The 23,435-nt window shown below is 41.5% G+C and overlaps 2 protein-coding genes across 2 annotated transcripts in view; one reads left to right on the plus strand and one right to left on the minus strand.

Moving 5' to 3' along the window:
• Positions 1 to 17,573, plus strand: part of ano8b (anoctamin 8b) — a 38,241-nt gene extending 20,668 nt beyond the window's left edge. Inside the window, 18 exon segments of the mRNA XM_051376876.1 lie at positions 58 to 190; positions 4,172 to 4,310; positions 4,398 to 4,494; positions 4,757 to 4,873; positions 5,046 to 5,173; positions 5,284 to 5,445; positions 5,545 to 5,697; positions 5,964 to 6,090; positions 6,284 to 6,339; positions 6,442 to 6,516; positions 9,155 to 9,402; positions 9,822 to 9,981; positions 10,130 to 10,360; positions 10,362 to 10,547; positions 11,530 to 11,721; positions 11,975 to 12,106; positions 12,923 to 13,033; positions 13,492 to 17,573. Of these exon segments, the coding sequence (XP_051232836.1) occupies positions 58 to 190; positions 4,172 to 4,310; positions 4,398 to 4,494; positions 4,757 to 4,873; positions 5,046 to 5,173; positions 5,284 to 5,445; positions 5,545 to 5,697; positions 5,964 to 6,090; positions 6,284 to 6,339; positions 6,442 to 6,516; positions 9,155 to 9,402; positions 9,822 to 9,981; positions 10,130 to 10,360; positions 10,362 to 10,547; positions 11,530 to 11,721; positions 11,975 to 12,106; positions 12,923 to 13,033; positions 13,492 to 14,235 (3,191 nt within the window). The 3' untranslated portion in view covers positions 14,236 to 17,573.
• A 469-nt stretch (positions 17,574 to 18,042) lies between these two features.
• LOC127350506 (DET1- and DDB1-associated protein 1) lies at positions 18,043 to 21,749 on the minus strand. Its single transcript, XM_051377210.1, has 5 exons — positions 21,382 to 21,749; positions 20,673 to 20,753; positions 20,507 to 20,558; positions 20,272 to 20,333; positions 18,043 to 20,120 (listed from the first exon to the last, which is right to left on the minus strand). Exons 1-5 carry the CDS (start codon positions 21,388 to 21,390, stop codon positions 20,016 to 20,018), a joined length of 309 nt encoding a protein of 102 aa, XP_051233170.1. The 5' UTR covers positions 21,391 to 21,749; the 3' UTR covers positions 18,043 to 20,015.
• Positions 21,750 to 23,435: the final 1,686 nt, after the last annotated feature.

Raw genomic sequence — 23,435 nt, forward strand, 5'->3', positions numbered from 1 at the left:
ACAGTGATGCGTGGGTATAGCTGAAAATGTATTTTTATTCTTCATTTCCTGCCACAGACACTACAGATGACCACACGTTGCTATGGCTACTGAACCACATCCGGCTGGGAATCCCAGAGCTCATCATTCAAATCCGACATCATAAGCACACACAAGTCTACGCATTCTTCGTCACCGCTACGTATGAAAAGTAAGGACTTGCTTCGAAGGTTGTCTTTTGTCAGCAACACATCTTTGCAAGGGTGTATTTGGTCAATGGCTAATCTTGACAGTATGGCTGCAACTAACAGTTATTTTCATAACTGATTCATCTGTCAGGTTTCTTTATTATTTGACTAAAGGTTTGTCTATTAAATGTCAGAAAATAGTGAAAATGTTTACTAAAACACAAGGTGGCATCTGTCTTATGTCTGAGCGACAGTCCAAATCCCAAAGATGTTCAATTGACACTGACAGAGAAAAGCAACAAATCCTCACATTGGGGAAGCTAGAACATCTAAATGTTTGTCATTTTTACTTGATAAGTGACTCAGAACAATGATTAATTGATTCAAATTGTTGCCAATGAATTTTCTGTCAATCAATTAATTGATGAATCGTTTCACCTCTATTTTCCAGCCAAGGGGAATTAGCAGGTCCTTGCTGTTCTTATTGAATTTCACTTAGAATAAAAAGAAAAAACAGTTATATAATGGATATATTAGTTGTTCCCAGTGATTTAATATCCTTAAAGGAACAGTTTGACATTGGTAAGTATGCTTGATTTCTTTCTTGCAGAGAGTTAGATGAGTAAATATATAGCTAGTAGATTGCTACCTCAGTTTAGCTCAGCATAAAGACTGGAAAAAGAGGGAAAAGGCTTCCAGTTTATGCTATGCTTTATGCTAAGCTAACTTCTCCTGGTTGTTACTTCATATTTAGTGTACAGATATGAGAGTGGTATATCAATCCTCTCATCTAACTCTTGGCAAGAAAGTACATACACGTGTTTCTTAAAATATCAAACTACTTATTGATTTATAAAAATATTTATTTTTGATGCTGACCAATATTCCAGCCTTGTTGAACATCAGATCTGATCACTGTGTGTGTTCTGCTTTGCTGTCATTACCTGTTACAGGTACAGTGCTGTTTATACTGTTTAAACTGTAGCTGTGCGAATCAGTCACACTGGACAGAATACAGACAAGAAGCTACAGCAGTAATTTTGCTTGAAAGAGAAAGAAAACGAACACGCTGCCAAATGAATAATACAATACATATCACTGCTTCCTCTAATCTGAGGTTTAGATATTTTTAAACGCTACTACTGGTGTTGGGATGTTAAAGACGAAAATATCCCAGCTTTTCTATTCTGCTGTTCTACGTTTATTATGGTGTTATATTTAGCTGCAGCTATAGTAGGAACAACAGTTTAACTCATGCACAGTGAATCATTAGTGAAGCTGCCATGATGCCTGGTGTATCAGCTCCACTGCTCTGCTGCAGGTTATTTAAAGTTTTGCAGAAGGTTAGAGTCAGGCTAAACAGCTTGGATTTTATATGCTCTGGTTTCACTGCTCAGACATATTCTCTTGTTGTGAAAACAAATCCCCAGGAGAATTGGGGATGAGCCCGAGGTCATTTTAATCTTAGCATTGACATTGGAGTATAAATACTGAGAAATACAATCCAATGGATGAGGGTGGCACTTGCTGTTCCATACTGCATTTCACCTCTTGACAAATGTTGAGCTCTCTCTGCTGACTGCGCATTCAACGGCGGGCCTCTTGAAAAAAAACCCTGAGAGTCTCTATCAAACCTTTTACCCACGAACAGAATAGGAATAGACAGATGGACGGGAAGGAATGAAGAAAGAGAGACCGATAGAGACAGAGGCACAGGGAGAATGAGAGAGAACTAGAAGGAGGGAAGCTGAAAAACAAAGAGAAAAGAAACAGGGACGTTGAGGGAGCGTAACGTGGAAGGAGGATGTAGAGAGTGCTTTCTGAAAGTGTGCCAGTGGGTTTAGATGAAAATACTTAAGGAAAGTGATTGCTGTGTGACACATACACTCTCTACACACACATACACACCTGCTACTAGATAGGTAGGTTGACCTACATTTCAGCTGATGGAAAAGATAACCCAGAAAGTATCCCGCCCTCTGGAACTCACCTTGAATAGTCATTCCTAATGCATACTAAACCGATGAGAATTGTCCTTTCCATCCTCCCGTTAGCTGTGTGAGAGTACCAGCTGATGGCTTCAGGTGTGTTTGTTATCATCGGTAGGCTTGTTTTATATTCTCCTATCAACTGAAATGGCATTGCTCTTCCTCCTGTGTGTTTGTTTTGAAACCGAGCGGTTGCCAGTGTGTGATATCAGCATCAGAACAGCTGGGGTCACAGGTTCACTGCTGTTGTGTGTGTTATTTTCAGAGAGGCTCCATTTCTTGCTTTGAAAACAAATGTAGCAGAAAGTCCAATTTTAGCAATTAATATACTCGGCTTGATATACATTAAACATCCTCCTCCTCCTCCTCCTCCTCCTCCTCCTCCCTCCTCCTCCTCTTGTGTTAGTCGACATACCATCCATTACTCATTCCTCAGCTCTGACTGGGCAATTTACAGTATGCCTTCCTGTTCTGCTGAGTTTCTACATTACGTCTGATGGATATTTGCTATATTAACATAAACCTTAAGTGCAGTGCTCTCCCTCAGCAGTATTCTGCTCTTTTACAAGGTTAGCTTTGTCCACACATTCCCTCAGACTGCGTCTCAAAATTAAGACTCCTTGTATTTGTGGAGGCAGGGTGTAAACTGGGATAAAGTTTTTGATTAAATAAGAAAGGGGGAATCTCATTAAGATTCTTGGCAGCAGCAGGAGCCGCACACCTCTGAAAGGCCTTGCAGTTATTGGCTTAGATTACTAAACAGTTGGTTTAAACAGATACAGCCTTTCTTTTCTCAGGCAAGGACCTTTATTGTGACGCTGCTGCACACTAAGCAGTATTCAGCGGTGATACAGAAGCTTACACCTCACATTTCTGCTGTAATCCATCATGGTGCTGTACGAACTTCAGTGTGCTGCTCCTCCAAGTGCCTGGAGCTGCGTGATTGATGGATGTTACAGGCCCACCTAGGCTGGGCCTGTATGTGTGTGTATGTGTGTGTGTACGTGTGTGTAAACTATATATACATGTACATGTGTGAGATAGATAGAGAGAGAGAGAGAGAGAGAGAGAGAGAGGTGAGCTGTCAGCCTGGAGGTAACAGAGGGCGTGGTGCTGCATTATTACTGCGATTTTAGCGCAAAGCCGCTGGGAAGGGCAGAAGGAGAGGAGAAAAGGATGATATGGGATAAAGGAGGAGGGGGGAGGGAGGAGACAAAGGGAAGGACTAGGATAAAATGATGAAGAGTGAAAGGGGAGGCAAGAGAGAAAGGAGGATGGAGAGAGGAGAGGAGATAGAGTGGCTGGAGGAAGGAGGAGGGAGGAAGAGAGGAGACAATGGAGGAGGGGCTGATGGGAAATGAGATGATGAGAGAGAGTGATGAGGTTAAGGCATTAGAGGAGAGTTCAGATGACTTTAACACTATGAAGGACAGTCCATCTCTGCTAGTTGTGTTGTTTGCTGTTGGTTTTCTGAACCTTGTGGAAAGCTGACCAAATACAGTGTGGTGATTTACAGTGAAACGCGCTGCTGAAATTTGCTCAGCTGTCCACAATAGGACTGTGATTAAGATTGTTTTCCTTTTTGTTTAATCTGTTATGTCCAAAAAGTGACTTCTTCAAATTGCTTGTATTTGTCCAAAGGCCAAAAAGATCAAATTTGCAATGATATAAAACAGGACAAAAAGCAGCAGATCACTATTTGAGGAGTTGGAACTAAAAAATGGTTTGCTTAATAAATTACTTAAAAGATAAATCGATTATCAAATTATGGTAAGTTCCTCAGACTCAAAGGTTATTAAAAACGATCTGATTTTGTGGCAGCGTTCAACAGTCGTACTGGGAAAAATCCATCATTGAAGAGGAAGAGATACCAACTTCTGTAATGACAGCAGCAACAAGACAATCTGAATAACAGTTGATCTGAAAATTGGGAAAAACAAATAATTAGTTTCTATGTTACCACTCAGACATTTAAAGGGTGCTTTTTTGGTGATTTTCTCTTCTGTTGTCCTGCAGTTTGTTGCGAGGTGCTGAGGAGATGGGACTGAGGAAAGCGGTGAAGCCCGAGTTTGGGGGAGGAACACGAAGCTTCTCCTGTGAGGAGGACTACATCTACGAGAACATTGAGAGCGAGCTGTGCTTCTTTACTTCACAGGTCAGTGTGTCACAAACACACACGCAGCAAGTAAATATGCTGTCAGAGCATTACTGGAATTTACTCTCTCCTCTCGTTTCGCTGCAGGAGAGGCAGAGCATCATTAAATACTGGATGGACAATCTACGTGCCAAACACGGGGAGGTGCTTCATAATATCAACTTCCTGGAGGGCCAGCCAATCAGTAAGCTTTATCAGTACTGTGTTGCTAGACACTCTTGTGATGTTTGTCTTTATTAAACAGAGAGCAGTTCTTTGGCAGGCGTTGGAAATAATCCCTCAGTTTGTTTGGGTTTAAAAGTATTAGAAGCCAGTTGTGATGGAGTTGATGGTTTTAGTTTTGTCTTCATGTATCTACAATTCCACTATAGATGTTTCTTTCTCAACCAGATTAAATGTACAATCACTTCAACTTGCCTTACTGTGTGCTTTATTATTCTCTGCAGTCCCGGAGCTGAGTGCGCGGGGTGTGATCCAGCAGGTTTTTCCTCTCCATGAACAGAGGATCCTCAGTCAACTGATGAAGTCTTGGGTCCAGGCTGTTTGTGAGAAACAACCCTTAGGTCAGTGGAACAAGATACTCATGCGAAGAGGCACAGTAACATGTACATAACACTCTAGTACAACCACAAGACATGACAAAGTACTGTGACACAGTGTGAATCACTTTGCTTATGATACTGTGTTATTTTATCTTTCTAACGTGTAATTTTTCTCTTGTGTTTATGTTTACAGATGATATCTGTGACTACTTTGGGGTGAAGATTGCCATGTATTTTGCCTGGCTAGGATTTTACACCACTTCTATGTTATATCCTGCTGTGATTGGATTTGTGCTGTGGATGCTCACCGAGTCAGATCAGGTGAGAGAGAAGCTATCACAGCCTAAAACAGCTTGAATCACCAACCGAAAAATGATCATTGCCCGTTCATAGTTTTAAGCATCTGCGTTTTTGTGCTCGGGTTGTTTCAGACGAGCCGTGACATCTGCTGTGTGGTGTTTGCACTATTCAACGTAGTGTGGGCCACTTTGTTTCTTGAGCGGTGGAAGAGGAGGGGGGCTGAGCTGGCGTACAAGTGGGGAACACTGGACACGCCGGCTGAATCCCTGGAGGAACCACGGCCTCAGTTCCGGGTGAGAAGAACTAAAACTCCTTTCATCTTCCTATCCTCTTCTCTTCTCTTTCAGTCCTTTTCATACTCTCTCTCTCTCTCTCTCTCTCTCTCTCGACAGGGAGTTAAGCGCTGCAGTCCCATAACAGGATGTGAGGAGTTCTACTATCCACCATGGCGGAGGCGTGTTTTCAGGTGGCTGGTCAGCCTGCCCATCTGTATCCTCTGTCTCTGCTTTGTCTTCCTGGTCATGCTCATCTGCTTTGAACTGCAGGTCAGTCAGCTGTCAGCATCATATGTCATTGTTTAGTTTCCTCATATGTTATCTTCCTCAGTCTTTTATGGGTTGATATAATGACGCAGCAAGCTTGTTAAAATGATTTGTTGGCTGCGCCAAGAAACACAATACAATCCATGGAAAGAACTTAATACGAATAAAGCAAGACAAAACACCTTTTCCCTCAACACAACTGCATACACACCCTGGATGTTGTTTTTCTCTGAGCCGATGAGTAAAAAGCTACGACTGTGTCTCTGCAGGAGTTTGTGATGGGGATCAAGGAAATGCCTCGGCTAGCTCGCTTCATCCCCAAAATCATGCTAGCTATCACTGTGACTGCATGTGACGAGGTGTACAGGAAAATTGCCTGCTGGCTCAATGACATGGGTGAGAGTCAAGCTTCCAGATTTATTCATTCACATTCAGAGCAGAGCTTCTCTTGTAGAAGAAAATCTCAATAAAATGTCTCTTTGTGGCTTTTCAGTTATATCTTACATATATGTATATATACACATATACTACATTGTTTATGAGTGGTTCAGTAGGTACAATAATATGATTGCTATTGTTTTTTCCACAGAAAACTATAGACTCCAGAGTGCCTATGAGAAAAATCTCATCATCAAAATGGTTCTTGTGAGTGGCTTTTCACTAGATCATATTTAAATTACCCATGTGATTTAGAAGCTAATTTAAAAAAATATTATTTGCTTCCTTACCTGTTTTTTTTTCTTGCAGTTTCAGTTTGTAAATTCTTATCTCAGCCTTTTTTACATTGGATTCTACCTCAAAGACATGGAGCGGCTGAAAGAGGTAAGAAAGACCTCAATCCCTGAGGTCACCCATTAGCTTCAGTAATTCATTTGGCCTCCAACATCTGTCATTGTTGCAAACTCCCATCCTTAAATGCTTTGCTCTCTCTCCTGCATTGATTTCCATAACCATCCATCCGCACATCCATCCATTTATCCTCTGTGGAAGATGCTGCTGGTGTTGTCTCTGTTAAGGAGTCTGCAGCGGCAGGTCCGGGTCAATATGCTGCCTTCCCTCTTCTTCAAGTTCCAGATGCTTGTGGTCTCTGTTCCCTGGTTCTTCAGGGCTTTACTCAGGTCCAAAGTATGATCCCTGTACATCCACTGTCTGGCCGAGAGGTCAAAGGTCGATTTCTGACCACCTCGGTGTTAACCTTGCATGCTCCGTGTTGATGACAACATGAACTTGAACTACCAACCTGCTTTCTATAAAATAATATAGTTTGGTTGTTGGTTGGTTGTTATTTGTCTGGTGGAACCCTTGAAACTTTAAATTTGGTAATTATTTTTCTTTCAGTTACATTCAAGGAATTTATAATTCCTTAAATGTAGAGTCATCAAACAAAATCAGCTTTTCTTGCTTCTTAAAAACTCCTAATTTTGGAGACACGTGGCTTTCACCAGACAGAAAAGTAAGATGGGTGGTTTAATGCGGTGGAGAATTTAAAATGTGGCTCTCAGAAGATTACGTCTGCTTGTGTAGACGCAATACATCCTTCCATCTTCCTTCCTCTGTGCCACCTCACCTGCATATATGAGCATCACAGTTACAGTAGTTGAGTGGTTTTGCCACTTTTCCTCTTTGACATGGGGATGTGGAGTCAGTAGAGTTTTTCTATTGGCCTTTTCCTTCCGTGCAATTTGTGTGAATTGTCTTTCCGATACAACTCTCACTATTCATACTTCAATTTCTCACTCTGTCTGTCAGTTTCTTTAACACTCTCAGCCAGAGTGCCACCTCATTGAGGTTGTCATTATTTCTTAACATCATCTGACGTCATAGTTTTCCAATGTCTGATTACCGACCAGTGCAGCCCAGCATTTAACATTTACCAATATTTTTTGCTGTATATTTACTTTTTAGTTGGGATTTTTCTTAGTTAATTTTCATACTGTAGTGAAATGAATAGAAACCAATAGCTGTCCCAAAGGTAAGAAAAACCTGGCTAAAACATGCAAAAACACTGGCGTAGTCTTTAAGTGCCTGAAATGAAAACCATCTGGTGTTGTCAGCCTGATTCTGCCAGTGTCTCTGACTCTGATGTATCTCTGCTGAGTGTTCCTGTAGGTAGCAGTGGGGGAACAGTATCTCCTTTTCTACATTTCCGAAGTCTCCCATCAATGCCTGAAAATAACTTTCTGTCCATGTCTTTGTCAGTAATTTATAGTAGTTTTGTGCATTCTGTGCTGAAGCTTGCAGCTATAATATATATTGTGCATCAGCATTATTTAACTTGGAAACAGTTTCTTTTAGATTAAAGCCAATAATGGATAGTAAGCTTTGTGATGTTGCAATTCTTAGTATGTATGTCCTCTAGGTGTATATTAAAGGACTGAAGACATCCTCACTGCTTGGTTTTGAGTGCCGAATGATAATTCTGGTTTATTACAACTTGGATTCTATTCCAATTGTTTAAGGTAAAATAAGTATTCTGTGACAATATTTAATTTAATTGCTGAGATCTGAAAACAAAGCAACATTAATACAATAAAGTTTGATGAGGCAAGAAACATGAGCTGTCACACCAGCTGTAAACATCAAGAGTTTAACCAGATGAGCTGAAAGTCAGGTGGGAATTATCCCTTATTGCACGGATAAAAGTATGTACACTAGCTATGGTAGGTCAAAGTTAAACCAACTTTCACAAACTGTGATGGACGTTTACAGTTTGAGTAATAGTTTGGATAATAACAGTTTAACAGTTTTTGCTATCCTGAGAGTTTATTTAAAACCTATTTGAAGGTCTGACTGCTGTCACTTTGCTGTCTCATATCTCTGAAATTAACTTGTTGATTACAAATATTATCGAAGCCCAAAAATCACAGAATAGACACAGGTCGTAATACACCTGAATTATCCTTGAAGTTAAGCTTATTTGTACTTCCTGTTATGTGTGATTTGCATTTGTTTGGAAAGGTTTGAGTATGACTGAAAGGCCTTGAGTGTTGACCAGTCATTGACCTCAATGCATTGAAATGTTGTTTCAGTGGTCTGAAAGGGCACATCCACAGCAAGTCACATTGTCCACAAAACTTTCCACTATTTCCTGTTGTTGCACTTCTGGACACACCCCAATCACTGACAGATGGAATGTTTTTTTAAGATTAGGGAACCTTTCAGCAGCAGTTTTTTGACTGATGTGATTTTCTTGCAGATACATACATACATAATTAAATTTTGATTGATTTGTTGCATTATTCCACAAGGGTGTATCCTTTTGCTTTTTCAGCCTTTTATTGTGTCTTCTTTTCTGTCCTGCTGGTTCTCTTTTTCTCTATCCACCCATTGCATCCTTAGCTGTTTGCATTCTTCCAAGAAAACATTTATTTTAAATGCTCTCATTAGTTGGACAGTATATTCACTGTATGTTCACTCAGTGTGGCAGCTATTTATGACTGTTTCTCTCTGTCCTTGGCAGATGCTGGCCACTCTGCTCATCATACGCCAGTTCCTTCAAAATGTGAAGGAGGTGCTGCAGCCTTACCTGTATGAGCGCCACAAGCTGGGCGAGCTCACACTGCGAGCTGTGTGGGACCTGCTGCTTTCAGTGCTGCTAAAATATGCCCGGCTGGCAGCTGGAAAAGCCCAGGCTTCTCCCACCGACCAGGCCATGCCCGGACCTGGACTGAGAGGCACCAGGCCTGGGTTGGGGCTGTCAGACAGAAGGTTAAACTCATAATTTAAGCTCTCATTCAGTTAATAAATGCAGAAAACATTCACTTGTACATACAAATGTACACGTAGGGTTGCAAATAAGCAACAGAGTTTAAATGAATCCTTTACCAATGCAATTTGACACAGGCATTAAGAGAAACTGACACTTTCTCATAAGATCAGTGTGATGAACAATGACATTTATGTGTTTACAGTTGTCACACCAACACTCACCACAGTATTAGTCACTACAAACAGACATGCTTGGGTTTAAATTAAAAGCCATTTTATCTGCACTTGCCACTGTCTGTGCGCTGCATGCAGTTATGATTCATACCAGTCGGACACTGAGGAAATAGACAGAACACCACTGTGAGTGGTTAACACACACATTTTGTCTGACGTCTATCTGTCTGTTCAACTTCTCTCAGGGAAAAGAAGTGTTTGAACGGGGGATGTGGGGTGCCCGATGAGGAGGAGGGAGGTGAGAGGGATGAGGCTGACAGCGGGAGGTTCAGTGAAGGAGAGACGGAGGAGGAAAGTCTGATCGACTGCGGTTTGAAGCTGAGGAAAGTCAGCTTCATAGAGAAGGTATAAACTGTGTGATAACATACATTTGTGAGGTGTTAAAATGCTCATGCTGTAGCACTTTGATCGTATCTCAAGAAAGGTGTTATTTAACAGTTTTTATTGGGAGTGATAGTAGTAATTGTGCGGTTTGGTGTTTGTTGTTGTTAAGGTGGACAGGAGGCCAGCCTGCAGTGGGCCCCCCATGGACAACAGTTTCCTGGAGGAGGGGAGCCCCACTATGGTGGAAAAAGGAATGGACCCTGCCTCTGTGTTTGAAATGTGTGACGACGACGATGATAATGGAATCCATGATGTGAAGGAGTCAGGTGGGGGAGGGACAAGTGTGACTGAGGGAAGTAATGCTGCCGCTGCTGCTGCTGCTGCTGCTGCTGCTGCTGCCTGCCAGCGCTGCCCCACTGCCTTCTGGGTCTGAGAGCAGCACATCACTGCGACACAGAAGAAGAGGCAGAAGCGTAGAGAGACCGGAGCCGAAGACAAAAAGGGAATCGTGGATGGATCCCCCTGAAGAGAGAGAGAGCACCACGCTCACTCAGGCTGAGATGGAGAGCTGCATGCAGACATATGCTGTAAGAAGGACTGTGTACTAAACATATTCTGTAAACTCTGCAACCAATCCTTTAAAGGATGGTAATTAGCGTCCTTTGATTTAAAGATTAATTCCAGAATTTGCCAAGCTTTCCAAGAAACGTCAGTATGACTAAAATCCTCTCACACATTTTATAAAGCAATTAGCCAATTGGAGCATCTCTTAATTAATATAGTGGCAGGCAGCAAAGAGCTGCACAATATGTATTATGTCATTTTATTTTTGCAATTCAGTTCATACAACCATACCAGGGGACTCATTTCTGTGTTTAATTATAGTCAGAGTCATTGAGATTATTTCTGTTAAATTCAAGTTATTTGGACAGCTGCAGGTCACTCATGCTCCTTGCTCCAATTTACAAAGTTGTTGCAGGAATCCTTGTTTCAACATCTTTACAATGGATGAGCCGAATTTCAATCCATTACCAAGTAATAATACACAGTCATGAGAATAACACCCATGTTGACATATTTCTCTTAGAGGAATTACAAACTAGACTCTGGTACATAACATAACTCATTATTTACAGTTTGAAACGGTTCTGTTTAATTTAGAATAGATAGGAAATAACTCTTGTATAATAGTAGGTAAACAACTCAGCCATGTATGTTGCCAGCTGGGGAACATTTAACATTCTCCTCATACTTGGGTCAGGTTTCATACATGTGGTAGAGAAGCACCGCAAGATGAATCCAACAGAAATCCTCGTCTATCACAGTTACACGACACCCCCAAGTGTCCCAAGTGTGATGCAAATAACACTGAGTTATGTTCCAAAAGGTCATACATGACTATATGACAGATAAACAAAGCTAACAACATGTTTTTATGTTATTTGGTACCATTGTGCATTAATTTGCTCTACAGAAATGAAGTCTTGTCTTCTAGCTGCCAAATACTAGCATTCAGACTGTACTGACTTGGTACCGCTGTGGTTTAATGGTCCGCTTTTCCCCTCTCAGGATACCTTCCAGGACTACCAAGAGATGTTTGTCCAGTTTGGCTACGTGGTGCTCTTCTCCTCTGCATTCCCTCTGGCTGCCATGTGCGCTCTCATCAACAACATCATTGAGATCCGCAGTGATGCCTTCAAGCTCTGCACCGGTCTGCAGAGGCCCTTTGGAATCAGAGTGGAGAGCATCGGCCAGTGGCAGGTCAGAAATACACTCAGTGAAAGTCAACAGAGGTTCAGGTTTTTCTGCTACAGGTGTAAATTGATGGAATTCACTGTGATGTGTGACGCTGTTATATGTATCAAACACTTGCCTTTATATCCATTTTAAAAGTTGACAATCATGTAGACGTAACTATGTAGCAATCATACTAAATTGATCAATTACCAATAATTGACTGAAATGATTCTTACGTACAAAGTACAGAACAAAGTCAAGTTTTTTTCCTTCACAGACTGCGATGGAAGCCATGGGCCTGATTGCCATCATAGTGAATTGTTACCTGATTGGTCAGTGTGGTCAGCTACAACGTCTCTTCCCGTGGCTCAGCCCAGAGATGGCCATCATCTCCATCGTCATCCTCGAGGTACCACAGCTCATTCCTGCTAGCCTGCAGTGCTTAGAGTAGTGCTTTTTTCAAACTTTTTCTCAGGCCACCAGCATTTTGTGACCCAGCAGAAAATGTATGGTAATCAAAAAATGTGCCAGGGATTTAGGCTGCAAACAAGCTTACTACTGTATCTATGTTTCTACCTGCAGAGACTTGCTGTAGAGAGGGTTGTATGGCAGAATGTATCACTTCATCAAAGACTATAGATGTTGACTGCACACAGACACGTCACACATTTCTCTCCGATACTTACAGGACATATTGTAATCACCACCCAGGAGATCTAAAAAATAGTTTAAAGGAAGATATGGTGGTTGAAAAGGCTATCTTATGTTCAGGTCCATCTTAAGTGCTGACCAGACACCCAAACAAATAGGAGTCTTGCAACTAGTATCTCTTATTTTATTTTTTATAAGTGACTGAAAGAAGTACAACACAAATGCTGCTCAGACTGAGTTTCCAATGTGCCAATCTTTATGAAAAGGATGAACAGATGCATTTGAGCTCTCTTCGTGTTTCTCCTCTTACTTGTAACATATTTAGATTCTTAGTTCTGCACTCTGTGCCTGTCTATATTTGGAAAAAGGTAAACAGCCTGCAGCTCTTTCTTGGCCTGATAAAGAAGTCAGGCCTTTCAGGGGGAGAATTTCACGGCCCAAATGATGTTTGAATTAGTTCAAGTAACATACCCTTAAAGGGCATTCTGAATCATGGTGCCCTATATCTGATTAAGGCTCTACTTTCATTTAATAGTTTTTTGTTTGATCCCTCTTTCTTCCTGCCTGTCTGTAGCACTTTGCCATCCTCCTGAAGTATGTCATCCACGTGGCCATCCCTGACATTCCTACATGGGTCCGAGAGGAGATGGCTAAACTGGATTATCAGCGCAGGGAGGCCTTTAAGGTAAGGGATGAGACAGCAAAAGAATATTTTATTTGCTGTGGAAGAGTTGCAAGAGATCAATAATATTCATGTTCAAGAATTATTCAGCCAGTTTGAACAAGCGCTCAGAAAAGACAACCTAATTATGTGCAGAGTACTTAATATAATAAAAATCTATAGCAGTGGCCATCAGGAGAGCCAGAATTATTGCTGCAAACATACTGTACTGCGGCACTGCACCTTTCTTTTTGGAGATAATTTGCTTGTTTTAAACTCTTGGTGATATTTTAGCAATGGTACTTTTGAGAAAAACTATCTAGAAACATAGAAAAGAGATGAGGCTGTCCCGCTGCAGTACTAATGCAAGATTCTTAGTAAGGGATTTGTTCCGATTGGTAGTACTGCAGTATTGTAATGGTTAGCTGGGTCTGTGCTGATTCTAGTGAATACATTGTGGGAATGTTTCCCTTCCTCTGCAGAAGCATGAGCGGCAGGCGCAGCAGCATTACCAGCAGCTGCAGAGGAGAAAGAGGGAGGAGGAGGAGAGGCAGAGGCAGGCCGAGCATATGGCCCGCAGGGAAAGGGAGCGGGACGAAAGCAAGGGCGACTCCTCCGGGGATCACCACCACGACAAAAGTCACAGCGGCAAATCACGCACCGGGGGTGGAGGCGGAGGGGGCAGCGGGTCGGACAAGCCCAAAAGGCCCAGCTCTCTGTTGGCCAATAATAACGTGATGAAGCTGAAACAGATCATCCCACTGCAGAGTAAGTTCTCCTCGGGTGGCGCCCGCTCCCCACAGTCGCCCACTGGAAGTGAACCGAAGCTGCCCGGGTTCCTGAGCTTCAAATTTCTCAAGTCACCTGAGAATAAGAAAGAAGGCGCTGCGGCTTCTGCAGCTGCCGCCACAGCCACTAACGCCACAGCAACAGCATCGTCATCGTCATCTTCATCATCAGGTAGCAGCTCTCAGGAGCGTTCTCAGTCACCCAGCAAAGCCTTCAACCCTGGGAAACTCTTTAACTTTGGGAAATCTGAGGGGGGGACGTGTGTGAATGGGGCTGCGCTGCCCAGATCTGGGGAAGGATCATCATCACAGACGTCAGAAAGACAACCATCCAGGTCTGACTTGAATGGCGTTCCAGACGAGATCCCCTCGCCTGGAGGTGAAGGGTCAGAGAACGGACATTCGACAGACTTGGACCCGGCCGGCTCTAAAGTCTAGTAGCTCCACAGAGAACAAACTTGTCGTTGGTTACATCTCTACTGAAGAGGTGATGTGTTTACTGTGAGGAAAGGCCTGACCTACCTTCTGTGTTATCACAGGCTGTGTGTAGAGGTACCTGAAGCAGAGAGAGGAAAAGATGAAACTGATGAGAGATGACTTTTGGTTTGGTTTGCTGACAAAAAAAAAAAAAAACAGGCTTTATAAGAAAGACGTAAGCCCTCCTATTATGACGAATAAACGCGCGCACACACACACACGCCCTTACACACACACAAACATACAAATCCTTCCTTGTCTGCAATACATAAAGAAATGCATGAGCTGCGTTTCTAATATTTTTAAGCCTTTAAAGCAGAGAGCTGTGTTTCTTGATTTCTTCTAGTCATAAATTGTAAGCATCTCGTTGGCCTCCCACTCGGACATAACAGCCTGTTGTGGAGAAAAAAGATTTAAAAAAAAACATATACAGTGGTATGAAAGGATCACAGATTGTACATCAAATAAGAGAGTGTTTTTTAGCTTTCACAACACAAGTGATCATTAGATATTGTCTCATTTTTAACTGTGAGAAATTCTTGGGCCCTTCACTTTTATATTGAAGTGGGAAATGGAAAAGCAATATCAATCAGTGTTTTAATTATTCTTATCAATCATCACACATGACCCTCCCTTAATAAGCATCCCTGATATATCACCAGCTTTATTTTCAAAGCAGAGGTGATGTCTGAGCTTTGTACACTTCTTCCCATCATGTGACAGTAGCAGATTTGTTCAAAAAGGGCTGTCACATACCAGTATTTTTCCCAAGAGAGCAAGTGAAAGAGAAAAAACAAAGCAGAAGTAGACGAAGGTGATTTAAAGAAAATGGAGCATGGGAGCCTGTTGCGTGCTGTTCTCCATCCAAGCCCGTAGAGCGCCTTGTAAACACAGATGGTGTTCCATTCCACACACTTACCAGACTTGGCAAACGAGCATAGAGTTAAAGAAGTAACATTTGCACTAAACCCCTACACCCTACAGAAAAACATCTCTCCCTCTGCAGGAGAGAGGACCGACACCAGCCTGCCTCATAACATTATGCAAAAGCTGGATTTTGATTTCCTCCTTTCACACAGTACATGTTATCTACTCACCTGCCCCCGGTCTCAGCAATTATGGTATTTCCTGAATATTCAGATTACTTTTTGGGTTGTATTTTTTATTTTTTATTTTTTTTTACAACAGTTACTTATTTATGTTGAGCTCCGTATTATTTTTTATATGCACCATTTGCTGCATTGCTTTATTGCAGTGCTGATGATGGGAATTTCCTTTTTTAACCAAAGCGGTATTTTTCGGATTATACTGTTAACCCAAGATGTATGTACTGTATGTTCTGTTAATCATCTACACCAACACTGTTTGTGTTACTCGAGTAAGGAAGCCCATCATCTACCATTAAATGGTATTTCACTTCTGTGAGGTCCCCAGAAGGTGGTGCCAGAGTTTATTTGCATAGCAAAATGTGTTGTTGAACCGATTCACTATTGACTATTTACCCATAACATCAGTGTCATTAGTATAAGACAGGGGCAGTGAAATTAGAGCGTCAGGCTAAGGAGCACTTTGAGAGGAAAATGTATTATGGTGACATTAGATAAGGTACACACTGAGAAAGGTTTCAGAGGCCAACACACTGTAGGTGTAGAGACAGAAACATTAACTATGCATTTCCACACCATCACCTCTGGCAAGGTTTTTGGCAATAACACTGAGTTATAGGAGACTTACATGTAATACTAAAAGTCTAGACTGACTCCCCCTCCCACAGCACCCTTCCCACTGCATTCTCCTCAGCCAGACTCTATGCATCTTTTCTTTATGTCTCCTCAGTTTTCACTTTCAGCTCGGTCAGCTCAGCCTCCTGTTTCATATTTAACGTGAGGACTCTCCCCTTACTCACAATCAAAATAATAATAATAATAATCCCATCCATGTACTGCTTTGTGTTTACAGAGTCTGTCTAGTCTACAGGTGATGATGACATTGAGCTTCAAACAGGTTTTTATATTTTGTGGCTGCTTTCATGTGTCTGTAACAACTGTACAATAAGTATAGTCCACCTTTCAGCCACATGCCTAAAGAAAATACTAAAATGTACTTCCGCAGACAGACAAAGAGATCTTACTGACATTAAATGCAATAAGGAAATAGACAGGATATCAGTTTGTGTGGTCACCGTATCATTTTACTGTCAATCTACGGTATGTTCTTTTTTATATTTGGAAGTCAATGTTCATTATAAATGTAAAATGAGAATTGCAAGGCTGAGAGAAATTGAATATGTGTATCAGTTTCACAGGCTGGTCATTCTTGTAGAGACATATGATAGAGATCAGGATGGTAAGCGTAGCTGAGCATAGTCTCATCACAACTTTTATTCTTGCAGCTTTCATTGATTTCAGGGATGAGTGACACCATGATGCAATCCATATATCACCATTTCAAAGTTTGTGAAAGTTTGTATAGAAAATGAGATGCCAGTGTCAAAGCAGAGGTGACTGAAGTGAGAAGGCAGCGATAGGGGTATTTGCTGATACTGGCGCATCACAGTGGAGTTTAGGTCATGCCTCCATGTATGTAGTTCCTCCTTATTCAGGGAAAACTTAAAGTACAACTTCATATAATAGAAATCGATAGCATTAACCAACCTATCACTTCTTTCATCCTTGCACTCTTGGCAGCAGCAACAAATTCTGCATGTTGTTATTATGGAGGTCTTTAAATAAGCATTGGTTGAGGTATATTAACAAGTCTTTAACGGTTCTGGGCATCATCGAACGCTTCATCAAGAGGCATCCCATGTCAGAGACAGCACCATCACTGTTTTCTCGGGCCACGCACAGGCGTCCCTTACATAAGGACAGCTGCTCAGACAGCTGAGACACATCAGCCGTCTGTAATTCACTATCAAAGAAACAGCGGTTCTTTAAAGGATTTGGGCTTATCTAGACTTTACAAGCACCATTAGTGTAATGTGAAATGAGTAGGGAAGGACTGAATTTAGTAAATGTACTGTCTCCTGGATATTCTGAGAGTTGATTGAACAGGTGAGATTCTCACCACAGCTACATTAAGACCTGACTCTAATCTCAGAGTTTAAGATAGGACATCTTCATGGAAGCCTCACTTACTGAACATCATATGCTCTTCCAATGTACCACTGTACAAAAAAAAAAAAAAAAAAGATCTTTTAAAGAGAAATACTGGGAAATGGGATTATTTATTTCTTTTAATTTATTTTGTCATATTTTTGTAAGACCTGAAAAATAGTTAATAAAACTATTTCAAATGCATTTCATGTGTTGTGATCATTGTTTTCCCCCTCACTCACAAATGTGGACCTCAGTACTGGGAAATTAGAATCTCCTTAAAGGAACAGTGTGTAGCATTTAGTGGCATCCTGCGGTGAAGTTGCAGATTGCAACTAACTGAACACCGCTTGCGCCAGTATTTGACGACCTGGAAATGAGAACGGGTTGTGAAGTGTGTCGAAAAAAACTACGGTGACGGGGGGAAAAAAAGGGCAAGGCTCTATTATGGAAACATGGAAGACGTACCTACAGCGTCTATAGATGATAACGGCTCATTCTTAAGTAACAAAAACACACAGATTCCTATATTCAGGTGATTATACACTAATGACAACCTAACTACATATTATATTCCATTTGTACCAACAGATCCTAAATGTTACACACTGGACCTTTAAATCAAGGACTCAAGGAATGAAATCATCCATTAAAAGTACCACATGACAAAATCCCAGTTTCAATCCAGTTTTATTTCAGCAAAGCTAAAAAGAACATATCTGACCTAACACACGTGATGGGACAAGGCTTAGGGTGTTGTAGAACAGTCTATTTGAGCAGAAGCATAATGTTTACACTTCAGAAACAGACAGTATTTACACTGTAGGTAGGGAGATGATTGACCACACTGTCAACCCACATTGCAGCATCGACTGAAAAAAGGACAAGAAGGACAGGAGGCTTCGATATGAATCTGCTGGGCAGTGATAAGAATACTTAAAAAAAAAAAAAAAAGCTTTATTCAGTGTTGTACAGTATTGGACGCCGATACAAACTGAATCTCAGGAACAAGGCAGGATGGCGACTGCACTTTGCTGTGCATGCTTATTGTGCATTCTATGGCTGAGAATAAAACACCCCTTTAAAGCCCCCCTAAGCCAGCTCTCTGACAAAAACCATCCAGGTCTGTCACAAAGACAGGGCAAACAGTAGTTATCCCGGGCCCTGAGCCGGGGAAGCAAAAGGGTCCAAACCATGATGACATTTTGTAAGGCCTATAGGCTAATACCTTCCACAGTCACACAAAATAAACACCACAACCCGCGACACCCCTTAAGATTTATTACCGCTTCAGGAATATAATACCCAGCCGTTAACATGCAAGGCAAGGTAGCATCCACTGGGCACCGGGGCTCTTTGCTGTACTTTCACAAGGGTCATTTTCTATCGTATCCATGGGCATGTATTATTCTACAAAAAGGCAGACACAAAGATACTCCATTTGATAAACTAATTCTGGTACTGGCAATTATTTACACACATAATAATGTATTCTTTTTCCCTTTTCCAGACATTACTATACACAATTTTTTGTCACCATCTGTGCTGTTACCTTGTTGTGCAACTGAAAATTACATCTCCTTATTTAAACGCAACTTTTTTCTTCTTTTTACTTCCTTTGATGAAAGAACAGCAAAAACTCAAACAAAAAGAGTAAATCCCACTTTCACTAGCGTTGATTAGCCAGAGGGTGGTGCTAGATGTAAAAAATATTTCTCAGAAACACCAAAACAACATTTATCCTACAAGCACAAGTCCCAGAATAGAATGAAGATATGCATATTCACCATAAACACACATCTAAGGGGAATTCTGGAAGAGTTGCTTCTACTTTGTGCTGTTCTTCACAGTGCATTCTTGGTTCTGTTGAGTCAAAACAGTGTGGAGAAACGTCGCAATGCCCCCGTGTGGTTGCAGAGTGGGCAGTGAAATTGAGGGTGGGCACTGTGGCTGGCAGGAAGCTCATTGCCATACATGAACAATAATAGTAACAATAAAATTAAAACAGTAACAAAAAGTTATCTTTGCACAAATCAGGACAGTCTCTCCAGGTGACAGAAGGCTACACAATTCATGTACCAGTAATGAGACTGTTTTTAAGGGTAGTGTCTGACTTTATCTGTCAAGTCCATCTCTGATCTTGAATCTACTCTGACATGTTTTCAGCTAATCATTCACCACACACATACAGTACAGTACAACACACAATACACACTCACAGCTCAGCATGCATACACACATATAAGTGTTCACAAACCTATACGGAGAATAGCCAACATAAATAAAAACAAACAAACAGTGTAAAGTTCCCTCCCTGACAATGGCTCTGTTCTGTCAGTGTCAATGACTAACAGTAACTTTGACATATTTTCTAGTTACATAATTGTCACGCACATAATCTCATCACCATAAAAAGGCTGCTTTGTTGACAGGAATTTCCCTAATTCTCTATGGATGACTCCGATTTTCATGCCAGGAAAGGCATCCTGCTATAGTGCAGAACAGCCAGAAAACCTGTGGGACACATGGGTTTTTCCTTTGTTTTGAGTAGTTTATATTGGCTATACCCTGTATATGCAAACACACACATCCGAACACACACACACACACACACACACACACACACACACACACACACACACACACTTATGAGTCCTCATTCATCTCTTGGCTATCTGTCCTGGCGATCTTCCTTGGGGGTGCTGGACTGTCACCCTCACCTTGTTCCTGTTCCCTTTTCTTTGCTGCATTCTGTGTGACACAAAGGATTAAACAGCAGTCAGTAAAATCACAGTTTCTTTTTAATAATAATCCAGCTACCAAAGACATCAATATATAATATTACTGTCAGTAAGTGAAGCCAGAGGTAGGAATTTAACTCCAAAGAAATGCACATGCTCACCTTTTTGTCCCACTGCTGATGGAGGTAACGCAGGAGGATGTTGGTTTTCTCTGTTACAATAACTGCAGAGCAAACACAGTCAGTCGGCATATTACTGAGCACAGTCTACACAAAACAATGCCAGTTTATCCTTGATTAACAATCTGTTAATTCATGTAATTATTAATATTGTAAGTGTAGTACTTGGCTCCCACAGTTTTGACCTTGAGCTCTTACCCCGGAGTCTGGTACTTACTCTGTTCAGAGGGGTATTCACGTGTTGGAAGATACACAGAGGGCCTCCGATTCTGTAAAACATGACAACAAGATCTTACAAATGACACTCGTGCATCCTCCTGATGTATTTTTTTTTTACTGTCTCCATGTAAATATTAACTTAAATATTATCATAGGCTACTTACAGACGCTTTACATACAGAGTCCGCATGAAACCTGCTGAAGTTGCTCTTATTGTAGACAGGGAGTCCTTTCAAGAAGTCTGCCTGTGGGGAGAAAAAAGGGTGAGGTGATGATTATACCCCGCAGCTCTTTTCTTTCATCTTGCATTCAATCTGAACCCCAAACACTGCAAGCCTCAAGTCCATCTGTCCATCCACCACGATTCTGCTTCTAGCAAACAAGACCCGTTCACCTGAGGCATTTCATAACAACAGTCCAAATTATCGGTGGGCATCGGCACAGCTGTGTGGGAGTTTAGTCTAATACAGATGTTACACAGACGGATGAGGAGTCCCTGCAAATGACTGCTGATACAGGACACCAGTCTGTGAGTCAGTGCTGGGCGTTCCCACATCCTAACAACCCCATGCACGCCAAAGGGGCCTGCTTCTGTCCCTGTACCGTCCCCCTAGTTAACCCCCCCCCCCCCCCTCCACTGGACGTGTGAATACCAGATAGGTCTACATCAGAATCTACAGCAAGAGGTTTCAAATGAGCCCAAACAGCGCTGAGCAGCTCAGAGCACAAACCGGTGCCGGTGCCGGTTTTGGCCTCGGTGAATGAATACCAGCAGGAGGAGCAGGTGTGGCTAGCAGCTAGCTCGTATGCCCTCTGACAACTGCAGTGCAGCTCAAGATAACGTCACACGTCTGGACTGTGTGACATAAATACCTTCTCCATGATGGTGGTAGTAATTCCCAACGTCGAAACGCCGACCTGTGGCTTGGTGTCTGTGGTGCTGGAGGTGATGGCAGCCAGTGTGAGGGCGCTCCGGTTAACGTTAGCCGCGCTAGCTCGCTGGCTAGTTAACGGAGACAGCTGCCCTGTAGGATCTCCTCCTGGTGAAGAAAACCGCGACCTTCACGCACAAGTTGTTGTTTCCATTTTAGATCCAAGTGTCCATGAAGAAAAAACGATACTACAATCAGAGAAAAAGCGCCCAGGTTGTCATTGCATGAGTTAGTAAAGCTAGTAACACGGGACTTCTGCAGCTAGCATGATGGCTGGGTGGTTAGCGACGCTTTCGTAGCCACGCCCCCCCGAAGAGCGGCCATTGGTCTAATCTTCGTCCCACGTGGTTCTAGTTGACCCTGACAGCCAATCATTAAACACCTCATATTTCAGATTCTTCCCTGAAACACTGAGTGATCAATCCACATGATGAGCTTCATTATAACAACCAGCGACTGACACACCAAGTTGGAAACTAACTTAAGGCTAATTCCATTCAATAACAGTCTATTATTTCATTATTTTATTTATCAATCCTATTATATATATGTATATTCTCAGAACCAGGGTATAAATACCAAAAACATTAGACAAAACATACTGAAAGACATTCTATTCTGTCCTCTGTGTTATCTTTTTAAGGATTAGATAATGTTTTTCACTCAGTTCAGTTCACTCATCTGGTGAGTTGACCACACTGAAAGACGTTTGAATCTGTGAATGGGTGTGGGACAGCGTTTGAGGGAAACACGACAGCCGCTGTCACATATGATTAACTGAAGAGTCAGAATATTCCTTAAACAAGGAGATCCACTGATATTTAAAATATGTAATAGTAGAATTTCTTGAGGGAAAAGGCACTGAGAGGCAATTTCAGGTGTTTTTAAGCTGCACCAATGCTCCTGCCCTTCTCTGAAAGGAATTCACTCTTCTTTTATGTTTTTTGATACCCAAGTATGTTCTCTTTTGCAACACAATAGTATAGTATCAATATCACCATATCCTAGTTAATAACCATCACAGTATATCAAGGTCAGTCTCAGAATCCAGTGGCTATCCTCTGATGATATGCATTTATACGTTCATAGAGATTATATGAAGATAAACTTTGAATTAACCATAATTTGCTACAGCTAATGAGACTATTATTATACGTGGCTCAGTGGGTGAGTTTGCTGGGTCTTGATTTCTGTGGTCTTCTCTCACCTCATTGGCACCTGCCTCCCGAACTCCTTACAAATAGTTACTTAGCAACCACAGCCATGGCAACTGCCACAGCACCAGCTCCTTGCTGGATGCTGGAGAATGGGATGTTGATAAGATGGAGGGAATATTCTTTGCTTTTGTGGAATATGTTTAAATAACTTGAGAGGTTTTGTGTTAAACAGATTCGACAATATTGTCGATTTCATAAAAAAATTCACAAAATGCTTCAAACTTAGTAAATGAAAAGGCGAAAGGAACCTTTTAGAGCATGTAAATAAGGAAACAACATACCAGATTTAACCAGATTTAAGAGATTTAACAAACCAACCATACTGTAAGGGAAGTAGTGACTACTGTGTGTTGTATAGTGCTGTGTGTGAACCCACTGGAGGAGGCTGTGCAGGTTATTTTGATATCACTGAGGATGACCGATTCACCTCTAATATTATTCCCACATAACATTTTTGGTGGCAGTTTGTTGCTAACTTGAACAACTAAAAGTGTTAGGTCCTAAAAACTCTGGACACATCTCAGCTCAATAGGTATTAGGCCTACACATCTACACACTGTATTGTGATAGCCAATAAAGTAATTGGTAGACTAGTGCATCCATTAATTCACCACCATTAACAGTTATGATCGTCTGGGGTTTGCAGACTTGTGACTGTGGACAACAATTTGAAAAGACTCAGTCATCATTTAAACAAGTTGCTTTAAAATTTGTTGTTCACTTTAATTTATTATTACAAGCTAAAAAAAAATAAATGAATTAATTTGAAAGTTGTTTA

Source organism: Dicentrarchus labrax, unplaced genomic scaffold (genome assembly GCF_905237075.1).
Source record: "Dicentrarchus labrax unplaced genomic scaffold, dlabrax2021, whole genome shotgun sequence".
In the NCBI taxonomy this organism is placed as follows: Eukaryota; Metazoa; Chordata; class Actinopteri; family Moronidae; genus Dicentrarchus; species Dicentrarchus labrax.